This window comes from Haliotis rubra, unplaced genomic scaffold (assembly GCF_003918875.1).
Source record: "Haliotis rubra isolate DU_JTF1 unplaced genomic scaffold, ASM391887v1 Scf560, whole genome shotgun sequence".
Lineage (NCBI taxonomy): Eukaryota > Metazoa > Mollusca > Gastropoda > Lepetellida > Haliotidae > Haliotis > Haliotis rubra.
In genome coordinates, this window is record NW_025767258.1 from 709,076 (window position 1) to 730,084 (window position 21,009).

Consider the following 21,009-nt stretch of genomic DNA (forward strand, 5'->3'; position numbering starts at 1 on the left):
ATGAATACGATTCTAAAAGTCAATATGTCACTTCCAACGACGGCAAAACGATGGAAATAGATGACGTTTGATGATGTACCTTCAATATAGCCAGATCATCCTCGAGTATGCAGGATATAATAATTAAATACCCTCGATACACTGTCAAAATGAGGAATTATGATACAAAACCAACCAAATTTCCAAACCTGGTCACTTTTAGCCAGTTTAATCGTCTCGTTCGAAAACAATTGGTTTCTTGGAATGTATTTTAACCAGGAATCCCAATGCCCTCTTCAGTTTACAAAGAATGGATGGGTGCATTGTTTTGTTTTGTTTTAGCTAATATTTTGTGTTTTTACATAAGGGTTATCCGGTATTTAAGTCAGAGGATCATTTGTGGCGGTATTACACAGTCTGAGAAAATCAATATGTCTTCCATGTTACTTTTTGAGAAACAAATGACTACATTTCACGGATTTATGTTCTAACGGTAAACATCTACTGCCTTTTCCCTTTATGTTTGGTTTAATGAAAGTTGTAAACCAAAGCCTAACACCAAATAGTTGTACCATTTTGTATTATCATATTTAATAAAATATAAAACACTTATCAAATGTTGTGTCGTCAATCTAAAAAATGTATCCGTATTTAACTCAGTCAAAGATAACTCAGAGCATTTTAGTGAGTTTTGTTTAACGCCATTTTAACAGTATTTTCATTATGTCAGTTCGTGGCAGATTTATTTTGGAAGAAGGCCTACACGATGAGTGGTTGAGTTTAATTTTACACCGCACTCAGCAATATTCCAACTGTATGGCGGTGGTCTGTAAATAATCGAGTCTCAGGGAGGACCAGACAATCCAGCCCTACAGCATGATCAAGTTGTTCATACATGATTTCATCGATCTACGCAAATTTGGTATGGAAGCAGATCACCATACACCATGTTCAACCAAGGAACTTAGGGGAGAAGCAAATTTAAGGAACTTTAAGTTGACTCTATGTTAATAATAAGCGACCAAACCATTGTCCTTGAGTAGTCGTTCTTCCTCTTACGACAATATTGACACCGGGTTAACCATGAAGATTCGATTGAGTGAGTTTAGTTTTACGATCTTCACAGCAATATCACGGCGGGGATCGAAATGGCTATTGACGAATGGAAGGTGCCTGACGAGGTATCGTATAGGTTAAATTATGGCGAAAAGGGTTATCCAACATCTGATTTTAATGGAGAAAATGGGCGTTTGATAATCGAGAGAGCCTCCAGTGATCAAAATGACCATCGATCTATATGGGAACTGGTCAACGAGACTGACCACCCAATATGCTACGACAGATAGAGTAACCCGGATTGTTGAAGAAGGTGCCTGAGAGGTATCGTCTATAAATTATGGACGATTTTAATGAAAAAGTTTATCTAGCTGGAACACATGTGCTCAGATAGAGTATTGTTACGTTTCGTAAGTTTATCGATAGCACGACGTTTCCTTGTATAACATGATGATGGTATATACACTGTTGTAAACACATTGTCTTGAGTACATGAACCGAACTTCATTGTTATTCCGGTAATCTGCCGTACATGATTATGAACACATAATGCCTTTAGAAAGTGGTCAAATGTAACATATATTTGGGATTACATTTTCTTAGTAACGTACACATTCTGGTACTCTTTAGGGATGAGTCCCATAAAGCGCAGATTCTGGTACACTTTAGGGATGAGTGCCATCCAGAGTTCGAACCCAGGCTCCTAGAGGTAGGCACACAAATCTTACTAGAATCTGTAACTTTACTCAGAAAGTGTCATCTCAAATATAACATGTGTTACTGAAGAACACACAAACAACGAATGTGCAAGGTAAAATGTTTTCGTAAGCATAACCTAATCAATTATAAGAAGTCATGGTGATTCCCCAGGTTTTCGAACGAGGCACTACCTGGTCCGAAACCCAGTTTGTTGGGCATCCGGTGATTACGCGGGTTAATCAAAATGGCGCCGGCTGGACAACTAAGAGTTTTGTTTCCTTTGACCTGACAGGCTACATTCTAATTGCACTTTGAGGTCCTTTGAGTGCATTCGGCAACACACTGTTCATCATCCCATAAGTTTGATTAAGGGAAAAATTCTTAACTTCACACTTCATTAAGTCTACACGCCGCTGGATTGTTACCAGAACATATTCATCCTTTTATCAGTATATAATGTGTACATTGTAATTTATATACATGAAGTAGTTTTTATAATCAGTCATGTGTATATGTACATCTGAAAAACAGAATTAACCAACATTGCAATGAAGATACCAGTAAAAGTGGCCAATGTTTATAGGAATTTCTTGCACCGGAATTATTTGGGTCATATTTATCACAAAAGATTATTCGTCGTGTTGTTACAACCACCTGATTCTCGGTACTCATATGGAAATGGTTCCAGGGACACATCCCTTTACCTGTATATTAGTTGAAACAGAAGCCGTTTTAACAAAATTGTTTGGCCAACATTGTCCTCGCTGTGACCATTTACCAGAATGGCAGGGTTTGGAATAAACCTGTTGGGCGAAATGTTTTTAAAGCGACGTAAACACAACCATAAAAAATGATTGGCTTCACACTGTTGAACCATCGTTGCCAGAGCTGCCACAGTCATCAAGAATGGTAGGGGTTGACATACCCGGTTGGGCCAACGTTGTCATAGCGACCTTTTAACGCAACCATCAGAATGGAAAGAGTTGGCATCACGCTAATAGGACAACGTTGTCATGGTGACCTTTTAACGCAACCATCAGAATGGAAAGCGTTGGCATTATGTTGTTGGGCCAAAGTTGTCAAAGTGACGTTAAGAATTTATAATAATGCCATCCCAACGATGTCATGGCGACGTCAAAAACATCAAAAATTAAATGCGTAGGTAATACTCTTTTTGGGTTGGGTCATATCACAACCATCACGAATGGAAGGTGTTCCAACACCAACGTTAGCTTCAGGTTGTTTATTGCTAAAGCACCGGGAATGTCACGACATCATACCAGATTTGCTAAGCCCTGATTGAATAACTATCCCGGGCGTGAGGATGCAAAATGAGAACCACTGATTGCTACACGTCCTTTGTACCATCATACTCTCTTCACTGGCAGGCGAATTTGTGTTGGACAATGACAACACACCAAATCGCACTAGATTTCTACGTGACCAAACATGTTTTTATTGGGGATCGAGTATGTGCTGCCCCATTCAGGATTGTTTCATAGATGGGGTGAGGCGGTGGGGTAGCTTAGTGGTTAAAGCGTTCGCTCGTTACGCAGAAGACCTGGGTTCGATTCCAGACATGGGCACAATGTGTGAAGCCCATTTCTGGTGTCCCCCGCCACGTTATTGCTTGAGTACTGCTAAAAGCGGTGGAAAGCCATACTCACTCACTCACTGGCAGGGAGATGAGTTGGTCATGACACGACAGTTAATTATAAAACGCAACAACCCTTTCCAAATTCAAAGAAAAATCTCTACCGTAAAAAGACTCAGTGTGTATGATTGATTCCCACTATATCATGAACATGTGTTTATTGATCACTATTAAACAGTGACGATACCAGGTATGCGCTAATTTCATTACGTTGACAGGTGCTTGTTATTAATGTTGAGATGGATTTTAGTGTAGTCTTCATCGGGTTATGTATGACTGATTGGTGCTTGACTTGATTGATCTTGATCGATCTTGATTATACCAAGAGTAAATAGAGAATCTCACCCTCGTGTCTTCTGATATCAAATATATCTCCACGAGTTGATAAAGTTACAAATATCCGAGGCTTGCCGATTTACTTTTATCAACGAGTGTTGATATATTTGATATCGGAAGACACGAGGGTGAGATTCTATTTATCATCACAAATCCTTCTTCATTAGTTTTCAATGAAAATTGTACATCTCTGAAGACTGTACTACCATTAGACTTGCAGTGCAGCGATGTCATAGTTCATGACGTCATAGCATTGTCAGGGCATTGTACAAAATCTGTCAAAATGATATCTCCTAGGAGATATCGTATGATCTCACACAAGCAATATCTCCTGTGGAACACAGTTTTGGATGATAAAGTAATACCTGAAGAATCGGATTAGAATTAGTCTTCAGCAATCCATGCTTGTCGTTAGTGGGATCGCATGGTAAGGCTCAGGAAATTGGTTAATGCATACAATCATATCAGTGTGGAGTACATCCACGCTCATGATGTTTAGGAGGGGTAGCCAAGTGGTTAAAGCGTTCGCTCGTCACGCCCCATTCCATTCCCCACATGGGTACAATGTGTGAACCTCATTTCTGGTGTCCCTCACCGCGATATTGCTGGAATATTGCTAAAAGCACTCACTCACTGAGAAATACGTATCTTGTCTATGTTTTGACTAAGTGTGGTTTTATGCTGCTTACAACAATATTTCAGCAAAAACATGGTGGGGACACAAGTAGTGAGTGAGTGAGTATGGTTTTAAGCCGCTTTTAGAAATATTGCAGCAATATCACAGCGGGGGACACCAGAAATGGGCTTCACACATTGTACCCATGTGGGGAATCGAACCCCTGTCTTTGGTGTTACGAGCCAATGCTTTAACCACTAGACTACCCTACCACCCCTGGTGACACAAGTAATTAGGTTCACTGATTGCATCCATATGGAGGTAACAAGCAAAGGCTTCAAACACTACTGGTGTTTGTGTATCAACTGAATTTCATTGTTGCAGGGTGATGGAGTAGCCAAGTGGTTAAAGTGTCCGCTAGTCACGCTGAAGGCCGGGTTCGATTCCCCACATGGGTACAAAGTGTGAAGCCCATTTCTGATGTCTCCCGTCATGATATTGTTGCAGTATTGCTAAACACAGCTCACTCACTCCCTCATTGTTGCATGTCACAGAAATACATTGTTTCTATATATACTGGACAAAATAAGTTAGGGATATTGGCATTTTTATTTTATCAGTGTGTCAATGAATAAATAGATCATTATTCATAATTTCAAAATTTACATATCCCTAACTATTTTTGTCCAGTATATATCTGGACATCTTTACAAAAATTTGAAAACGATCAAGATTTCTTTTATCCAAAGAATCAGATGTAATATCTACAAGAAATGATGTATCAGACAGATGTTCAAATGAGCAAAATATTTTCTGAAATACCATGTGGTCATGCCGGGGAAAAAGTCTCAAAATATAGGAAGGCTTCCAACATGTAGTCATCAGGTTCAAATAGTCTCCAACACATGGTTGTCATGTGCAAATAGATATTTCACATATGGTCCACACATGGTTACAATGGCTAAAGCTTTCCTACAAATGGTCCCTGTTTACCAATACTCTCACATAAATGATCTTGATTGGAAATTCTCCACGACCCACCAAGAAATATTCTCAACACATTGTCATTGTTGTCAAATACTCTCCAACACATTGTCATTGTTGTCAAATACTCTCCAACACATTGTTATTGTTGTCAAATATTCTCCAACACATTGTCACTGTTGTCAAATACTCTCCAACACATTGTTATTGTTGTCAAATATTCTCAAACACATTGTCATTGTTGTCAAATACTCTCCACCTCATGTCCAGGATGGGAATTACTCTCCAACATAGAGTCATTGTTCTCAAATACTCTCTAACACATGATCACTGTTTCAAATACTCTCCAATACATGGTCATGACTGGAAATCAGAATCACTGCTGTCATCCACCAAGATGGCTTTCTGAGACTGTGAACTGACCCCATTTGCCACTGATGACCCAAATGTTTCACATCTAGAAACTTTCTTCTTTGCTGGAACAACTATATCATCATCAAAAGCAAGACAATCAAGACTGTCTTCATCACTGTCAATAATCACTGGTTTACGTTTTTTGGTCAAAGAGTTATGTTTCTTGACTGTTTGCTTATCGCCACCTGAATCAACATGTCCCAAACTTTTCACAATAACCAGTTTTGGTTTGGCTTGTCCTTTCTTATTTGCTGGTGATGGTTCCTCTGATGATGATGGTGTAGCAGAGTTATCCCCCTTTCCTTGAGAACTGCTGGAGTTGTTTCTTACAACTTTTGACTCGAATTCCATTGCAATATTTGAGATTCCACTTCGCAGTTGACCTGCCTTGGCACCTGAAGATATATAGATTCAGTTGCTAAGTAACCAAAAGAATTAAAAGTCATACCCTGAGCAATCCATATACAGACATTAAATATACAGAGAAAAATGTGTATGGTTATAACACCCTTTAATAATATTTTGAAATGAAGGTTAGCATTATTCTGAAAAAAATACATTTGTGTCAGGAACTGCTGGAATTATTACATTCTGGAAAATACTTTTTGCCCCAATAATTATTTGGCTCCTTGTCTCTTTGCTAAATGATCAGTGAAAGACTGTACTTCTTGACACAGCACATCCTCCATGATGACAAGCATTGTCTGCTTGGTAACTATTCTGTATTTGGATCACTATGAGGTACTCTGTATTAACTACATATAATTATGAACAAACACAGACAAATCGCTGATGAACTAACATCTAACATAATGGCCAGTGGGGAATGTACTTTGAGTGTTTTCATCATCATTAACTAAAATATTTGAGAGAAAATGTCTTGAGCAATATTTTATGAATGGTTACACAAAATAGTCTAATGCCAGTTTGTTTCAAACCTGGTTGCCATGGCTGTCATGTTTAATACTGATTTGGCACAACATAGTCGGGATCCTTGTATTTCCATGGAATATGTGATACAAGAAAAATGTTACATTTAATACAGGAAGAATAAAAACAACAAAGCATCATTAATCAGTCAAGATGGGTTAAAAAAACTAATGAATTTGTGTTTGGTTTGTTTGAAGCTGCAACAACCAGTTTTCCAGTCTCACATTAAGATGACATGGTCTCTGTTTCATGAAGTAGTCTTAATGCTACAACAACCATTTTTCCAGTCTCACATTAAGATGACATGGTCTCTGTTTCATGAAGTAGTCTTAATGCTACAACAATCATAGACCTATGTTACGGGTAAGAGAGTAATATTCATCTTTGCTCTAAAGATCGCATTATGGAACCATATCATAAACCAATGGGTGATATTATGTGAAATCTCGGACATTATCCAAGTCAAACGGTTGAGTCAGAAAATATGGGGATATGCATAATTAGATGTCCAGTTAGACTGTTGTCAGGTTATATGTAAGCTTATGTTGCAGGAGTCACTGACGTTGTTGTTGTTGTTGCTGTTGCTGTTTACCTGGAAGGAGGTAGCTGATGGTGGAGTAGGGTGTGAAGTGAAAATCTTCCTTCAGGTAAGCATGCAGCAGCATATAGGCCACGATCCTCTCCGCCTTCTCACGGGATATGGACATGGTGTCAAGGCCTTTCACCTTCAGCGACCCCTGACCCTTGCCATATAAGGCATCAATGAGTTTGATAGCTGTGACCCTTTGGTCTGTACATGCTGCCTGGTCTAGGATCTTCAGGATGTTCTGCCCATGACGTGTTACGTCACGTTTGTTGGATGTCGCTGAAACAGAACACTAATCATCACATTTTATCAAAAGACACAAGTAGTATTGACATCATAAGCAAGTCTGGAGATTTTTTAAAAAGTTTTCTGCTGATGGATGGACAGACAACCCGAATGGATGCAAAAGTGAGTGAGTTTGGTCTGAAGCCACTTTTTGCAATATTACAGCAATATCACATCAGGTGACACCAGAAATGGGCTTCACACATTGTACCCATGTGGGGAATCAAACTCGGCATGATGGGCGAATGCTTTAACTACTAGGCTACTCCACCGCCCCCAAGGCGAGTTAAAAATGCCCTTATCCACCCTCATACTGAGCAAGTTCTAGGGGTGAGAAGAATCCTGTCACATGTTGTCCCTTGAGTAACCTACCTGATCTTGTTGGGTCACAGTGGTCACATTTACTGTTACACTGTGACGCTTCCCATACCTCACCAAAGTGCCTGGCGATCATCGACCGTCGACATCTGTGAAATAAGATCAAATATAAAATCTGTAATTTTCAAACAGTTTACTTTTGTCAGAAAACTCTCAGAAATGTGATTGGTTCAAATTCAGATGTTAACGCATTGGTCTGATAATATAAGTGTTATTTCAGAGTCTTCGTATATTGTTTGATTGGCATTTTAGCAGTTGATGAATAATAAGAAAGGTATGATACTTTATGGACGACAACTTCTTTATTATATTATGATGCAATATTTTGGTATAGATTCTTAAAAGTTTGTCAAGCAAGACAACAGTATAAGAACCCATACCAAAATGTCACATCATAAAACAGAAGATGTAGGGCTGGGACGATTTCATCTATGTGACGATACGATACGCATTTTGATATTTTACCTGCAATATGATACGTATCACGATACATACACCTTGAAAGAATGACACAGTATTAAGATTTAAAATGATTTATTTCGAGGTATTTGTGTATAACAATAACACTATTGTAATATACAAACAAGTAACTCTATCATACTTCCATATTTTTCTCTACATAAGTACTTTAACATGTTTAAGATAATACTGTTTTGAAAAAAAGTTGTGTATCGTTTTGTATCGATACACCAGTGGACGAAACGATAGCTCTACCAAAGTAGAATGTATCGTGATGTACCGCTGCATTGGTGAATCGCCCCAGCCCTAAGAAGATGTCATCAAAATGTTCCTATCTTCTAACATTGAAAAGGCATGCTAACCCACACTCTCAGAGTAAGACACTAATTACCAGCATTGACTAGAAGAGTATGGGTTCAGTTTCTGGATGCATTGGTTGTTGTTTAACGCCGCACTCAGCAGTATTCCAGCTATAAGGCGGTGGTCTGAAAAATATTGAGTCTGAACCAGACAATCCAGTGATCAACATCATGAGCATCGACCGTGGGAGACAATGACATGTCAAAGAAGTCAGCAAGCCGCACCCCCCAATCACATTAGTGAGTGAGTGAGTGAGTGAGTGAGCATTCCATCTTGTTAGTAAACTGCATCCTGATTTAATGTACTCATGACGAAGATGCACAGTTGTATAAGGTGTATCAAAGCAGTTAAGGTGTACTTTGACCTAATTAGGGTTATGACCAATTAGTGTGTATCACTTCCATGTTATGAGTATTACCTGCTGGTGTCGATACAGTATCCCAAAATACCATACAGGTTGTCGAGTCCTGTCTGTTCTGTGAACACCATGGTACTCTGTCTGAACACATCAGCAAAGCGAAAGAACACAATACAGTGTGACAGCTTGTCGTCTCTTCCTGAAACATGTTATGTACAAAAATGTCAGATCCTACCTTTGAACTAAGCTGAACATAAACAACTTGAATAGTTTCTTCAAACTTTACAACTGAAAAACCCTTTCACTGCAATCAACCCTTGGTGCCTCAACTCCTTAGAGTACACAGTGCTTCCCTTCTTGCTGTAAATAACCCTTACTACATTCCTTATAGTGGGGCGGTTAAGGCCAAGATTTTGTCAAAATTGTGCACTTTGGGATAAAAGCACCAAACTTGGCACACTTATATAGTGAACAATTCTAAACATTTCTAGATATGGATCCACCTCACGAGTGCCCCCTGGTGGCAGAAAATCCAAGATGGCTGCCAGTTTGACTTAAATTTCTAACTATGTCAGTCTATGCTCAACATATCATAATTATCTTGTCATATACAGTATTTTATTAAGGAATTTTATTCATAATGCGTACATTCGTATTAGCGTACATGACAGATTTCCTCTTGCTAACCGGCCCTTGACAATGACACTCTTTAGAACATGCAGTGCATCTCCTCTTGCTGTAAAGAAACCAGTCCAAGTTGGTTCCCCTCTTGCTCTAACCAACCCTTACTGACTCCACTCCTTAAAGTCCAGACAGGTTCCCCTCTTGCTCTAACCAACCTTTACTGACTCCCCTCCTTAGAGTCCAGGCTGGTTCCCCTTTGCTCTAACCAACCTTTACTGACTCCACTCCTTAGAGTCCAGGCTGGTTCCCCTCTTGCTCTAACCAACCTTTACTGACTCCACTCCTTAGAGTCCAGGCTGGTTCCCCTCTCGCTCTAACCAACCTTTGCTGACTCCACTCCAGTCCAGGCTGGTTCCCCACTTGCTCTAACCAACCTTTACTGACTCCACTCCTTAGAGTCCAGGCTGGTTCCCCTCTCGCTCTAACCAACCTTTACTGACTCCACCTCCTTAGAGTCCAGGCTGGTTCCCCACTTGCTCTAACCAACCTTTACTGACTCCACTCCTTAGAGTCCAGGCTGGTTCCCCTCTTGCTCTAACCAACCTTTACTGACTCCACTCCTTAGAGTCCAGGCTGGTTCCCCTCTTGCTCTAACCAACCTTTACTGACTCCACTCCTTACAGTCCAGGCTGGTTCCCCTCTTGCTCTAACCAACCTTTACTGACTCCACTCCTTACAGTCCAGGCTGGTTCCCCTCTTGCTCTAACCAACCTTTACTGACTCCACTCCTTACAGTCCAGGCTGGTTCCCCTCTCGCTCTAACCAACCTTTACTGACTCCACTCCTTACAGTCCAGGCTGGTTTCCCCTCTTGCTCTAACCAACCTTTACTGACTCCACTCCTTAGAGTCCAGGCTGGTTCCCCTCTTGCTCTAACCAACCTTTACTGACTCCACTCCTTACAGTCCAGGCTGGTTCCCCTCTCGCTCTAACCAACCTTTACTGACTCCACTCCTTACAGTCCAGGCTGGTTCCCCTCTTGCTCTAACCAACCTTTACTGACTCCACTCCTTACAGTCCAGGCTGGTTCCCCTCTCACTCTAACCAACCTTTACTGACTCCCCTCCTTAGAGTCCAGGCAGGTTCCCCACTTGCTCTAACCAACCTTTACTGACTCCCCTCCTTAGAGTCCAGGCTGGTTCCCCTCTCGTTCTAACCAACCTTTACTGACTCCCCTCCTTAGAGTCCAGGCTGGTTCCCCTCTTGCTCTAACCAACCCTTACTGACTCCCCTCCTTAGAGTCCAGGCTGGTTCCCCTCTCGCTCTAACCAACCTTTACTGACTCCCCTCCTTAGAGTCCAGGCTGGTTCCCCTCTTGCTCTAACCAACCCTTACTGACTCCGCTCATTAGAGTCCAGGCTGGTTCCCCTCTTGCTCTAACGCACCTTTGCTGACTCCACTCCTTCAAGTACATACTGAATCTATTCTGGCTGTAACCAACTTTTGCTATAGATACTCCTCAGAGTACACAATTGATCTCTTGCTGTAACCAAACCTTGCTGACTCCACTCCTTAGAGTACATGGATCTACTCTTGCTGTCACCAACTTTGGTGACCAAATTCCTCAGAGTACATATTAGATCTCCTCTTGCTGTAACACACCCACTACACTACAAATGATCCGTGAGTATTCATGGTGATGCAGGACCAAGGTGTATTCAAGCCTGAAATGCATTCAAGACATTTACACCGCTTACCTGCTCGCCCACTCTCCTGGTAGAGGTTCTCCATTGACTTGCTTAACGAGTGATGGATGACGAACCTCACGTCAGGTTTGTCGATGCCCATGCCAAATGCTACTGTTGCTACCACAACCTGCCACAACAGAAAAAAGATATTTCTGGATTGAGTGCAGGATCAACTCTCAGGCCCTGATTTTTTTAAAGTTGGTTTAGCAGTAGACACTACAGAGATGGAATGAGAAGCTTTTTGGGCCCCACAATATTCCTGAACCCCTGGCAACACCAAACCTGATCTCAATACTGTCAACCCACGTGAGGAAGCAAACTAGGGACAATGCCACGGCAACAGACACACGGCCCACTCTGCTCCCAATTGTGGTGGTGTGTGGTCCTGTGCATAGAGCTCAGGTCACAAATCGGGCAAAGTTAAGCAACGTTGGGCGTGGAGAGTCCATGGATTGGTGACTGTGTTTGGCAGCTTGACTCCGGAGAGTTTCTAGTTCTGCCCCACAACGAAGCACATGTGATACGTGGTCTCACTTTAGGTTAGTGAGTTTGTTCAAAATTGCCTCTGTTCACCCAGCAGAAAATGGGTACCTGGTGGGATAAGTCATGTGACTATAACCTTCTCGCACCTAACAGGCAGCTTGGGTCATCCGGGGTGTTACTGCGCTTTGAGCATACCTTCAAGGCGTGGAGACTACACAGCATAAATGCAAAAAAATTTATTATTGATATTGAGGAAATCTTACAAATCTAAAGACTTACATGAATCTGACTGGCTGTCCACAGCTTGTGCACACGGCTCCTCTCTTTGGAGGACAGGTCACCATGGTAACACCCTGCCTTAATACCCCTTTTCTGCAGCTCCATGGTAACCTCCTCAGCATCCTTCCTGGAGAAACAGTACACGATTCCTGGAAAGTATTGTACCAAATATCACATTGGGAACAGTTCAGATCAATCTCAATATAATCACTCCTTTACATTGATGCAATAATTTTAGAGGGGTATCAGATTTTCACCCAGATGTGTATTGCATCAGATATAATAGGTCTGATTTTATTGAATGCATTATACCATTTAGATAGTGTTCTAGGTAACAGGATATATTTGGGATTACACTTTCTCTGTAAAGTACCAATTCTGGTTCTTTTTGTAGTTGAGGCCAATCCAGGATTTGAAACCATAATATCAGAGTAAGGCACTTAATCAACAGCACGCCAAGTCAGCGATCTAACCCACTCGGCCACTGCGGTTTCCACAGAACGGAAGCCTGACAACTGGTAGTCTAGATCTCTGACAAGTGTAAATTGGCACTGCTAAAAGTCATGAATACACAATGCCATTTAGAGAGTGGTCAAATTAAACAAATGTTATTTTTGGGATTACACTTTTATCAGTAAACTACCAATTAATAACATATGTTACATTTCACATGTTACATTTGTGCTGAACACATGTTGAGAACAACTAAGAATGATGGTATAAAAAATCAAAGTAGGCCAACAAACAGTTATGTAATCCATTAAGCTGGCTTTTTTCTCCATAATATGTTCCTGGTATTGTAAGGTGAGGTGAAATTGGGTTTAAAGTCGTGCTTGAGAATATTTCTCTCATATGACGACGTGCATGTGTATGTATGTGTATGTGCGGCTGCTTGTACTAGCAGAGACTTAAGCTGGTTTTATAGTGCTAGCTCACTGAGATACCATGCCACAGTGAAGCATGAATACCCCACTCAGACACAGTATACTGACTCCGAGCCGACCAGTCCTTGTTGTACCCATTAATGCCGAGCGCCAGGCAGGGACCAACAAGTACCATATTTTAACGTCTTTTGGTATGACGCGGTCGGGGATCGAACCCGCGACCTTCCGCTCTCCGGGCGGACGCTCTAACCACTACACAACGGAGGCGGTCTCCTGGTATTGTAACCCAGACACCCTGCAAGATGTTTGCACATTTGCAGGGCATGGATTAAAGAGTGAGTGAGTTAAGTTTTAAGCCACACTTAGCAATATTCCAGGCATATGGCGGCGGTCTGTAAATAATCGGGTCTGGACCAGACAATCCAGTGATCAACAGCATGAGCAATTGGGATACGATGACATGTGTAGGACCTGACCACCTGTTTCCTTTCATCACCTCTTACGACAAGAATGGGTTACTGAAGATCAATTCTAGCCCGGATCTTCACAGGTCCTGGCTTAAAGAGGGTTCACTGTATAAGGGCACTCACCTGACTGTCCCCTGAACCTCGATTTGATAAGCTCCTGTATTTCATCCATTGAGTCTTTCTGTGCTGACGGCTTGGGTCGAACCTGCATCATAATGACATCAGAATAACCGTACAGAAACTATTCAACTATTGCCATAGAAACGGTGATGACACTATACACCAGGCTAGCTATTCTCGAAACTTTTTGTAGCCCTACAAACTTCTTAAGCCCATTCTTAACACATTGGCTACGATCAAAGTTAAGAATTCTTAAGGCTACAAACATTTCGAGAATAAGGGCCCAGGTCCTAGTTGGCATATTTGTATGTTGCCATGGATACAGTGATGAAACTATTCACCAGGTCCTAGTTGGCATATTTATTTCTTGCCATGAAAACAGTGTTGATATATTCACCAGGTGTTAGTAGACTGATTTATATGTTGCCACGGAAACAGTGATACCATTCACCAGGTCCTAGTCAGTAGATCTATATGTTGCCATGGATACAATGTATACTTACCTCATAGTAGAGATTGGGTCTGTTGAAGGATGCCCTGAAGAGATGACAGTTGGGGATAGCAAGAATCTTCTTGACGTCCTGCAGCACCTTTGTTGTTGCGGTTGCTGTCAATCCCAGGATCGGCACCTCGGGAAACTGCCGCTTCATGATGCCAAGGAATTTGTAGTCTGAATCATACCATTATTACAGTTACGATACGCAAGATCAATGTTTGGTATTTGTGCATAAAATCTTATCTGTGGATTGGAAATATAAACAAAATAGAACACAGAACTTTACATTTGTTTGAAGAAAGCTAATTGAAACATTATCAGGTGTACAGTATCCAAGTGTTGTCTTCACCTTGACCTGCAGTATCCAGAACTTATTGTGATGAAAACAATAGGTTGCATTGTGTAATTACTTTTCAAATTACTTATTTCACTTTTCCATTAAGGCTAACCTAAATACACCTGTTTCATGCAAAATAGATGTTAATTGAAGTTCTTGGCATTGTAAAAGGTAAAGAGGGAGTAAATTTATGTTTTTTGGCTGCATTTAGCAATATCCCCCTAAAAATGGCTGCAACAACAAATACATTGATGTGAGATGTTTTCGTGCACAATACAGGCATATGGTTTTGAAAGTTGTGGCTTATAGTGAGGAAATAAATATCTAATCTCTATAAAATATCCCAGCTCCCTAGCTCACCAATCCCCCATTTTTCCTTCAACCAGAATATCAGCTGATTAGTCCCTTAATGACAGACAAGCATCTACCCACCAGGTCTGAAGTCATGACCCCACTGAGAACAACAGTGGACCTCATCAATGACAAGCCTCGCAAACCGCCCAAGCTGGTACATCTTCTCCAGTCGGTTCATGAAGCGTTTACTCTTCGCCAGTTTCTCTGGGGTCACATACACCATTTTCAAGGGCGCCTTCTTGTCGATCATGGCATCCTGAACGTATTTCACGTGTTCTTTGGTGGCGGCAGCATTCAACATGGCTGCCTCAACACCTAGCTGTTCTAGAGCCATCATTTGGTCCTCCATTAAAGATACCAAAGGGGAGACAACCAGGGTTATACCTGTCAATAGGTAATGGAGTGAGAATGGGTTAGGTTATCACTGCTTTGTATTTCCTTCATATAACAACATCTGAGCTTAATGATTATAAACACAAGTGCAAATATGAGATTTCGGAATCACTCACACATTAAACTGTGCACAGTGATTTGCCATGCTTTCGCACCCTGGATCAGAAGTACCTCCAAATTAATAGTTAGTGAGGGAGTGAATGTGCATGGTTTTATGCCGCTTTTAGCAATATTCCAGCAATATCATAGCAGGGGACACCAGAAATGGGCTTCACACATTGAACCCACATGCAGCATCGTGCCAGGTCTTCTGCATAATTAGCAAAACTGTATTGCCACTCCAGACAGTAGCCAGACCAAAAGTGGAATACATTTGGAAAAGAGCAAATACTTTGACTACAGTGAAGCTCTCTACCTGCATAAAATATCTTTGCATAAGAACCAGTTAGGGGTTCTTCTTTCATAAGAAGGTACGTAATCAATTGCCACATCCTTCACAGAAATTCTCAATTTCTGCTTTATTCAACTCTGGATAAAATTTTCCTCAATTTTTACACCACCAACCCTATGTTTTTTGATACATATAATTATATAAACAACACTAAATGTTTCTCAAATAATTGTCCATGTCACCTTTTGACGCAACAGCTGGGAGCTGAAAACATAGACTCTTGCCCCCACCAGTCGGCATAATGAGCATACAGTCCTTCCCCGACATGGTGACGTTCATCGTCTGTAGCTGCATCGGACGCAGTGCCCGGATCCCGAACACTGAGGTCATCTTCTCCTCCAACTCCTTTGACCAAGCAAAATCTGAAAGGCACATCATTGTTGCCGTCGTCGTTGTCATCATCATCGACATCATCATCATCATTGTACATCATTATCATCATCATCATCATCATCATCATCATCATCATTGTACATCCTCCTCCTCATCTTCATAATTGTATGAATACACAATGCCATTTAGAAAGTGGTCTAATGTAACATATGGTATATTTGGGATTACACTTTCTTAGCAACGGACAGTACTTTTGGGGGGTTGTGTCCTATCAAGGATTCAAACCCACACCCTCAGAGTCAGGCACCTAATCATAACTGTACATCACAATCATCATCGTCATTTCATCATCATCATCATCATCATCATCATCATTACTCTCAGTGATTTTCATCATCAATACTCTCAACATAACAGGCTGGAATCCCCTACACTACAGTGTGAATGGCATGTAGAGAGTCATATAGACCTTTAAACAAATATATCCAATACAGCCATTGCGAGTCCATTGTATTTGGAAAGTCTAGATTACTGAGGTTTTAGGTTGGCTCCTTCTTATTATATTTTCTAAAGATGATTTATCAACTGTTCTTTTTTTTTCATAAAATATGTTCATTTTAGAGACTGGATACTAGGTAAACTGGCACAGTTACAATACTTTCCCATGGCAATGTGAGAGGATATAGATATAAACATTCATTAAATAAACACAAAATTCTGGAATGGAAAATGAAAAAAAGATTTTGCATCAAAATACATGGTGAATCCTGAAAGAAAGAATGTAACGTGACAATAATGATGCACCTTGTAAAAACTACAGGAGAAAACAGTTACTTTAAATCTTGCTTTCAGTGTTTCCATTCTTTGGGTATGACCAGGGCCCCGTTCCTCAAAGCGATCGTAGAGCTAAGACGAACGTAACTCCCATACTTTCCCATACTTAAACATAGACTTACGTCTGTAGCAGCGCTACGATCGCTTTGAGGAACGGGACCCAGGACTAGTAGATTTTAGGGTTGACAGTCCTTTTGTGTGGCTTTCTATTGCAAATTCATAACACACACTTGAATTGCTGTAAATATTAAATCACTCTATTTCCAAAGTTGGCATGTCTATTTTCTGTAACATTAATGGAAATTCGAAGCAGAAGGCCAATTCTAACCTGGATCTTCATGGGTCTGCATAGTGTACTTTGTGGTTTATTTCAAGAAGCTGCTGACCTATAGGTCATCTGAATACCGGTATTAACATACCGGTACTACATATCAGTGTATGAAATAAGGCCCGTCCGATAGACCAAGACAGGCTAGATTTCTGCCGGACAGTCTAATTTTACAGCTAGCCAGCCTGATGTCTATTTAGAATTTAAGAAGAACTGGGCTGGTAAGTTTTTGAAGTTACCAGCCCAGATGTCTGGCTGGGTATTTGGCTTATTTCATACACTGTACATATTCAATTTTGCTTTCATATTTTTTTTATTTCTTTTTTATTTCATACCATAGTTATTTCTATATCTTCCTCTAGTTGTGTACCAATATGACCACATAAACAGGGATGACAGATCACAGATTAGATACACAGGAAAAGTAAAATTCAAACCCTATATTAGTGGATTCTTGCACATACAAGGGGCACAACTCTGCACAGTGGGTTGCAAAGCCAGTGATGACAGGGTTCTGTTTGCCCTACCAGAAAGACAAATAGCTGAAAGTAACCTTTGGTCTCCCATTTTTTGTCGTCCACCTGGTTTGTCTGCTCTGACTGTTGTTTCAAGATGGCCTCAAGGTCCCTCCTCTTCTCTGCCAGCTGATGTTGTCTGTCCAAGAGAATCTGCAGCTGGCCTTCAACTTCTGCTAGTTCCTTCTTCACACTGGCTAACTCATGGCGATAGTCTGAAAACAGACAATGTTACATGTTATCTTATGGCTCCACAGGTGCAACCATGGACATTTTCAGAAACAGAATTATTAGTGCTGAACTGTAATACGGCAGTGTATGAAATAGGCCCGTCTGGGACGGGCTAGATTTCAGACGGACGGTCTAGATTTACAGCTAGCCAGCCCGATGGTGTGGTATAAAAAATTGAGATGTTATATAAACCTGAGTCCCATATTGGTGTCTGGTCTGGTTATATCCATTTTGGACTGGTAACATTTTGAAGTTACCAGCCCTGATGTCTGGCTAGGGTTTTGGCTTATTTCATACACTGAATACGGGTATACTGGTGTACAGCAATATGCCTTTCAAACGATACATATTGTAATATATCGGGTAAAGAACATCCATGAAGATTTTGTGATTATCTTTATGGCTTAAATTAAAATCGACAGAGACTTTCATTCACAACAGATGTTTTCCTTCGTTATTCATTGACAAAACGGCATACAAAAGAAAATAGAATCCCTGACACCGCAACCTAATTTTGTGATTACTGTTATCAGAACATATATTTTTAGGGACTATTAATGTAGAAAATAGGATCGAAATGTACAATTAGTGTCACTTACTATCAAACACTTGAGATAAGTCCCCAACATATTGCAATAACACACCTATGGCAATACACGTATCCGAATCGCATTATATTGCAATACAATTAATTTGCCCACAGCCCCAAGAATTATTATCATAGGCTCCATTGTGGAAATTTTTAGCTTTAGGTGTTTTCAGATTGTGTATTGTTGCAGTGTCAGTTCATTTTCACCCGTTTTCACAAGAGTTTCAATGGTCCTTTAAAAATCTTTCAGGACTTTCTGGATCCGCCTATGCAGTAGATTGATCAGGCAAATAATTACGCGGAATAAAAGATGACCATTGAAAATATTTTCTTTAGCTTCACCGGGAGATGAAATTCAACTTTAAAATGTTAAAAAGGACTTGTTATCATAATAATCTAGATGTGCATGTTTTGCAGCCAGTTTGTAAAATTCTAAAATACCTAAAATATTTAGGGGTCATAAAGTCCTACATTTCCTATTCTATTCCTGCTTTAATCACCCTGCCCCGTGTTCGAAACAATTGAGTTAGTTCCACGGTGATTGAAGCGCTTCAGTTAGTACCGCGGAGCGCACCCGTCTCGCTAGACTAAGGCTTAGTCTCTGAATATATATAATTTTGATAGTAACAAACAAGCCCATTTAAATTGAAAAGGAGCCCTAGGGAGACCAGAGATTCACCTGGGGAAATCTAGACTTGCTTCGTTTAGGGCTTTAGCACTACAGGGAAGGCTAGGCTGTAGGGAAAATAATGTGGTTCAGGGACTGTGAGACAGACTTCCGTCTCGCGTACAAGAGACGTTAGGCCGTCTCGCGTACACGTTACGTCTCTGACTGCCTATGTATGGGATACAAAAGCCAAAGCATTATTTATTTGCACGATGGTGTAACAGTAGAATCTGTTCGTGCCAAGGGTTAGGATTAGTCAGGGCCGAACGTTTTCTATAGATCCTCCACTACTATTCCATTTCGTCACTTTTTACATCGAGTATCATACAAAAATCGACGATGTTATCATTATGTCGGTGCAGTGTGCGGCACTGACTGAGTCTTGAAGTTGAAGGCTTTGCCACCGTCTCACCACTAGGAATCAGGATTCAAAATAACGATGTTGAGTTTCATTCTTACAGAACATAGAGAGCAACGTCCACAGTTCTCACCATCCATTCTGTTTGTAGCCAGATAGTCACTCAAGGTTTTGGCGAAACAAGACTTAAATCTGTGCGAAATACTGTCTTTGCTTTACTGGGCGCAGCCATATTGGAAATGCCCGTACGTTCATGCGGCGTTTAGCCAATGACTGTAAGCAGTGTACAACTAGTTAAACATTTCCATGGAACGTTATGTCCCAGGTGGTCTAGTGGTTAGGATTTGGCGCTCTCACCGCCACGGCCGGGGTTCGATTCCCCGTCTGGGAAGTTTTTTTTTTTTTTTTTTTCTTCGGTATTTGTTAAATTTGTTGTTATCTTTCACCGTTTCTGTTCCTTTATAACCGATGTGTATTATATTTACAAAAAAATAAATAAAAAATAACCATACAAGAACTGCTAAAATCAACTTGGGAATAGAAATTTCGGTCACCAGGGAGAAACCAGATAACGTTTTCCCATTTCACACAAACAGAATATGACTATTATAACGATATTTTTTAATGTTACACATGTATCTTTAACCCGAATCCAACGAACCTAAACCCATTTTCTTTTATTAAGTAACGGTATTGCCCAAACAATATTTCTCTCTGTACAAACATTATCATATTGTTAGTTTGTTTAACGCCATAATGAGCACTTTTCTAGCTACGGTCTGTAAATAATCGAGCTTGGACCAGACAATCCAGTGACCAACATCATGAGCATGGTTCTACGCAACTGGGATACGATATTTTTTGTGTCAAACTACGTGAGCGAGCCTGACCGCCAACTAGTTAGTTGATCGCCTCTTAAAGGCTAACCCATTGGGTAGTGCCAATGATAGTATCCTGTGACGTCATGAAAGATGACGTAAAACACACTGTCTGTATTCCATAGCGCGGTGAATCATTATCACATGTGTGCTTCCTGTGTATTTTTGTCAACTTCTTCTATTCTAACAGTATTTCAACGGTCTTCACAAGAGTGAGTGAGTTTAGTTATACGCCGCACTCAGCAATATTCCAGCAATATGGCGGCGGTCTGTTAATAATCGAGTTTGGACCAGACAATCCAGTGATCAACAGCATAAGCATCTATCTACGCAATTGGGATACGATGACATGTGTCAACCAAGTCAGCGAGCCTGACCACCCGATCCTGTTAGTCGCCTCTTACGACAAACATGGGTTACTGAAAATCAATTCTAACCCGGACCTTCACGGGTATTCTTCGATCAGTATACAGATATCAGTATTACATTTATTTGGTCAACGAATGGACAGGTAACCTCCCTGGCCTGGGGTGTTGTTTTTGTCGCT

The 21,009-nt window shown here is 40.7% G+C and overlaps 2 protein-coding genes and 1 non-coding gene across 5 annotated transcripts in view; 2 read left to right on the forward strand and 1 right to left on the reverse strand.

Annotated features, from left to right (window-relative positions):
• The window catches only part of LOC124254020 (excitatory amino acid transporter 2-like), a 21,678-nt gene extending 16,941 nt beyond the window's left edge, over nucleotides 1-4,737 (forward strand). Inside the window, exon 11 of the mRNA XM_046687884.1 lies at nucleotides 4,725-4,737. Within this exon, the coding sequence (XP_046543840.1) occupies nucleotides 4,725-4,737 (13 nt within the window). The remainder of the gene's footprint in view (nucleotides 1-4,724) is intronic.
• LOC124254037 (ATP-dependent DNA helicase Q1-like) overlaps nucleotides 1-19,812 on the reverse strand; it is a 20,842-nt gene extending 1,030 nt beyond the window's left edge. Inside the window, exons 1-12 of one of the 3 annotated variants that reach the window (XR_006892371.1) lie at nucleotides 19,686-19,787; nucleotides 17,778-17,954; nucleotides 15,912-16,091; nucleotides 14,964-15,269; nucleotides 14,202-14,368; nucleotides 13,702-13,783; nucleotides 12,228-12,376; nucleotides 11,475-11,592; nucleotides 9,155-9,293; nucleotides 7,912-8,006; nucleotides 7,261-7,533; nucleotides 5,584-6,133 (exon numbers count right to left, since the gene is read on the reverse strand). Coding sequence is in view for 2 of the 3 variants with exons in the window: in XM_046687907.1 (XP_046543863.1) it covers nucleotides 5,682-6,133; nucleotides 7,261-7,533; nucleotides 7,912-8,006; nucleotides 9,155-9,293; nucleotides 11,475-11,592; nucleotides 12,228-12,376; nucleotides 13,702-13,783; nucleotides 14,202-14,368; nucleotides 14,964-15,269; nucleotides 15,912-16,091; nucleotides 17,778-17,954; nucleotides 19,718-19,724 (2,145 nt within the window). In the remaining variant the exon portion in view is untranslated. Of the gene's footprint in view, nucleotides 1-5,063; nucleotides 6,134-7,260; nucleotides 7,534-7,911; nucleotides 8,007-9,154; nucleotides 9,294-11,474; nucleotides 11,593-12,227; nucleotides 12,377-13,701; nucleotides 13,784-14,201; nucleotides 14,369-14,963; nucleotides 15,270-15,911; nucleotides 16,092-17,777; nucleotides 17,955-19,685 lie in introns of those variants that run through there. The other 2 variants (XM_046687907.1, XM_046687906.1) reach the window with 2 other exon arrangements.
• A 91-nt stretch (nucleotides 19,813-19,903) lies between these two features.
• On the forward strand, nucleotides 19,904-19,975 carry Trnae-cuc. Its single transcript has one exon. It is a non-coding gene; the product is annotated as a tRNA-Glu (tRNA).
• The last annotated feature ends 1,034 nt before the right edge of the window (nucleotides 19,976-21,009 follow it).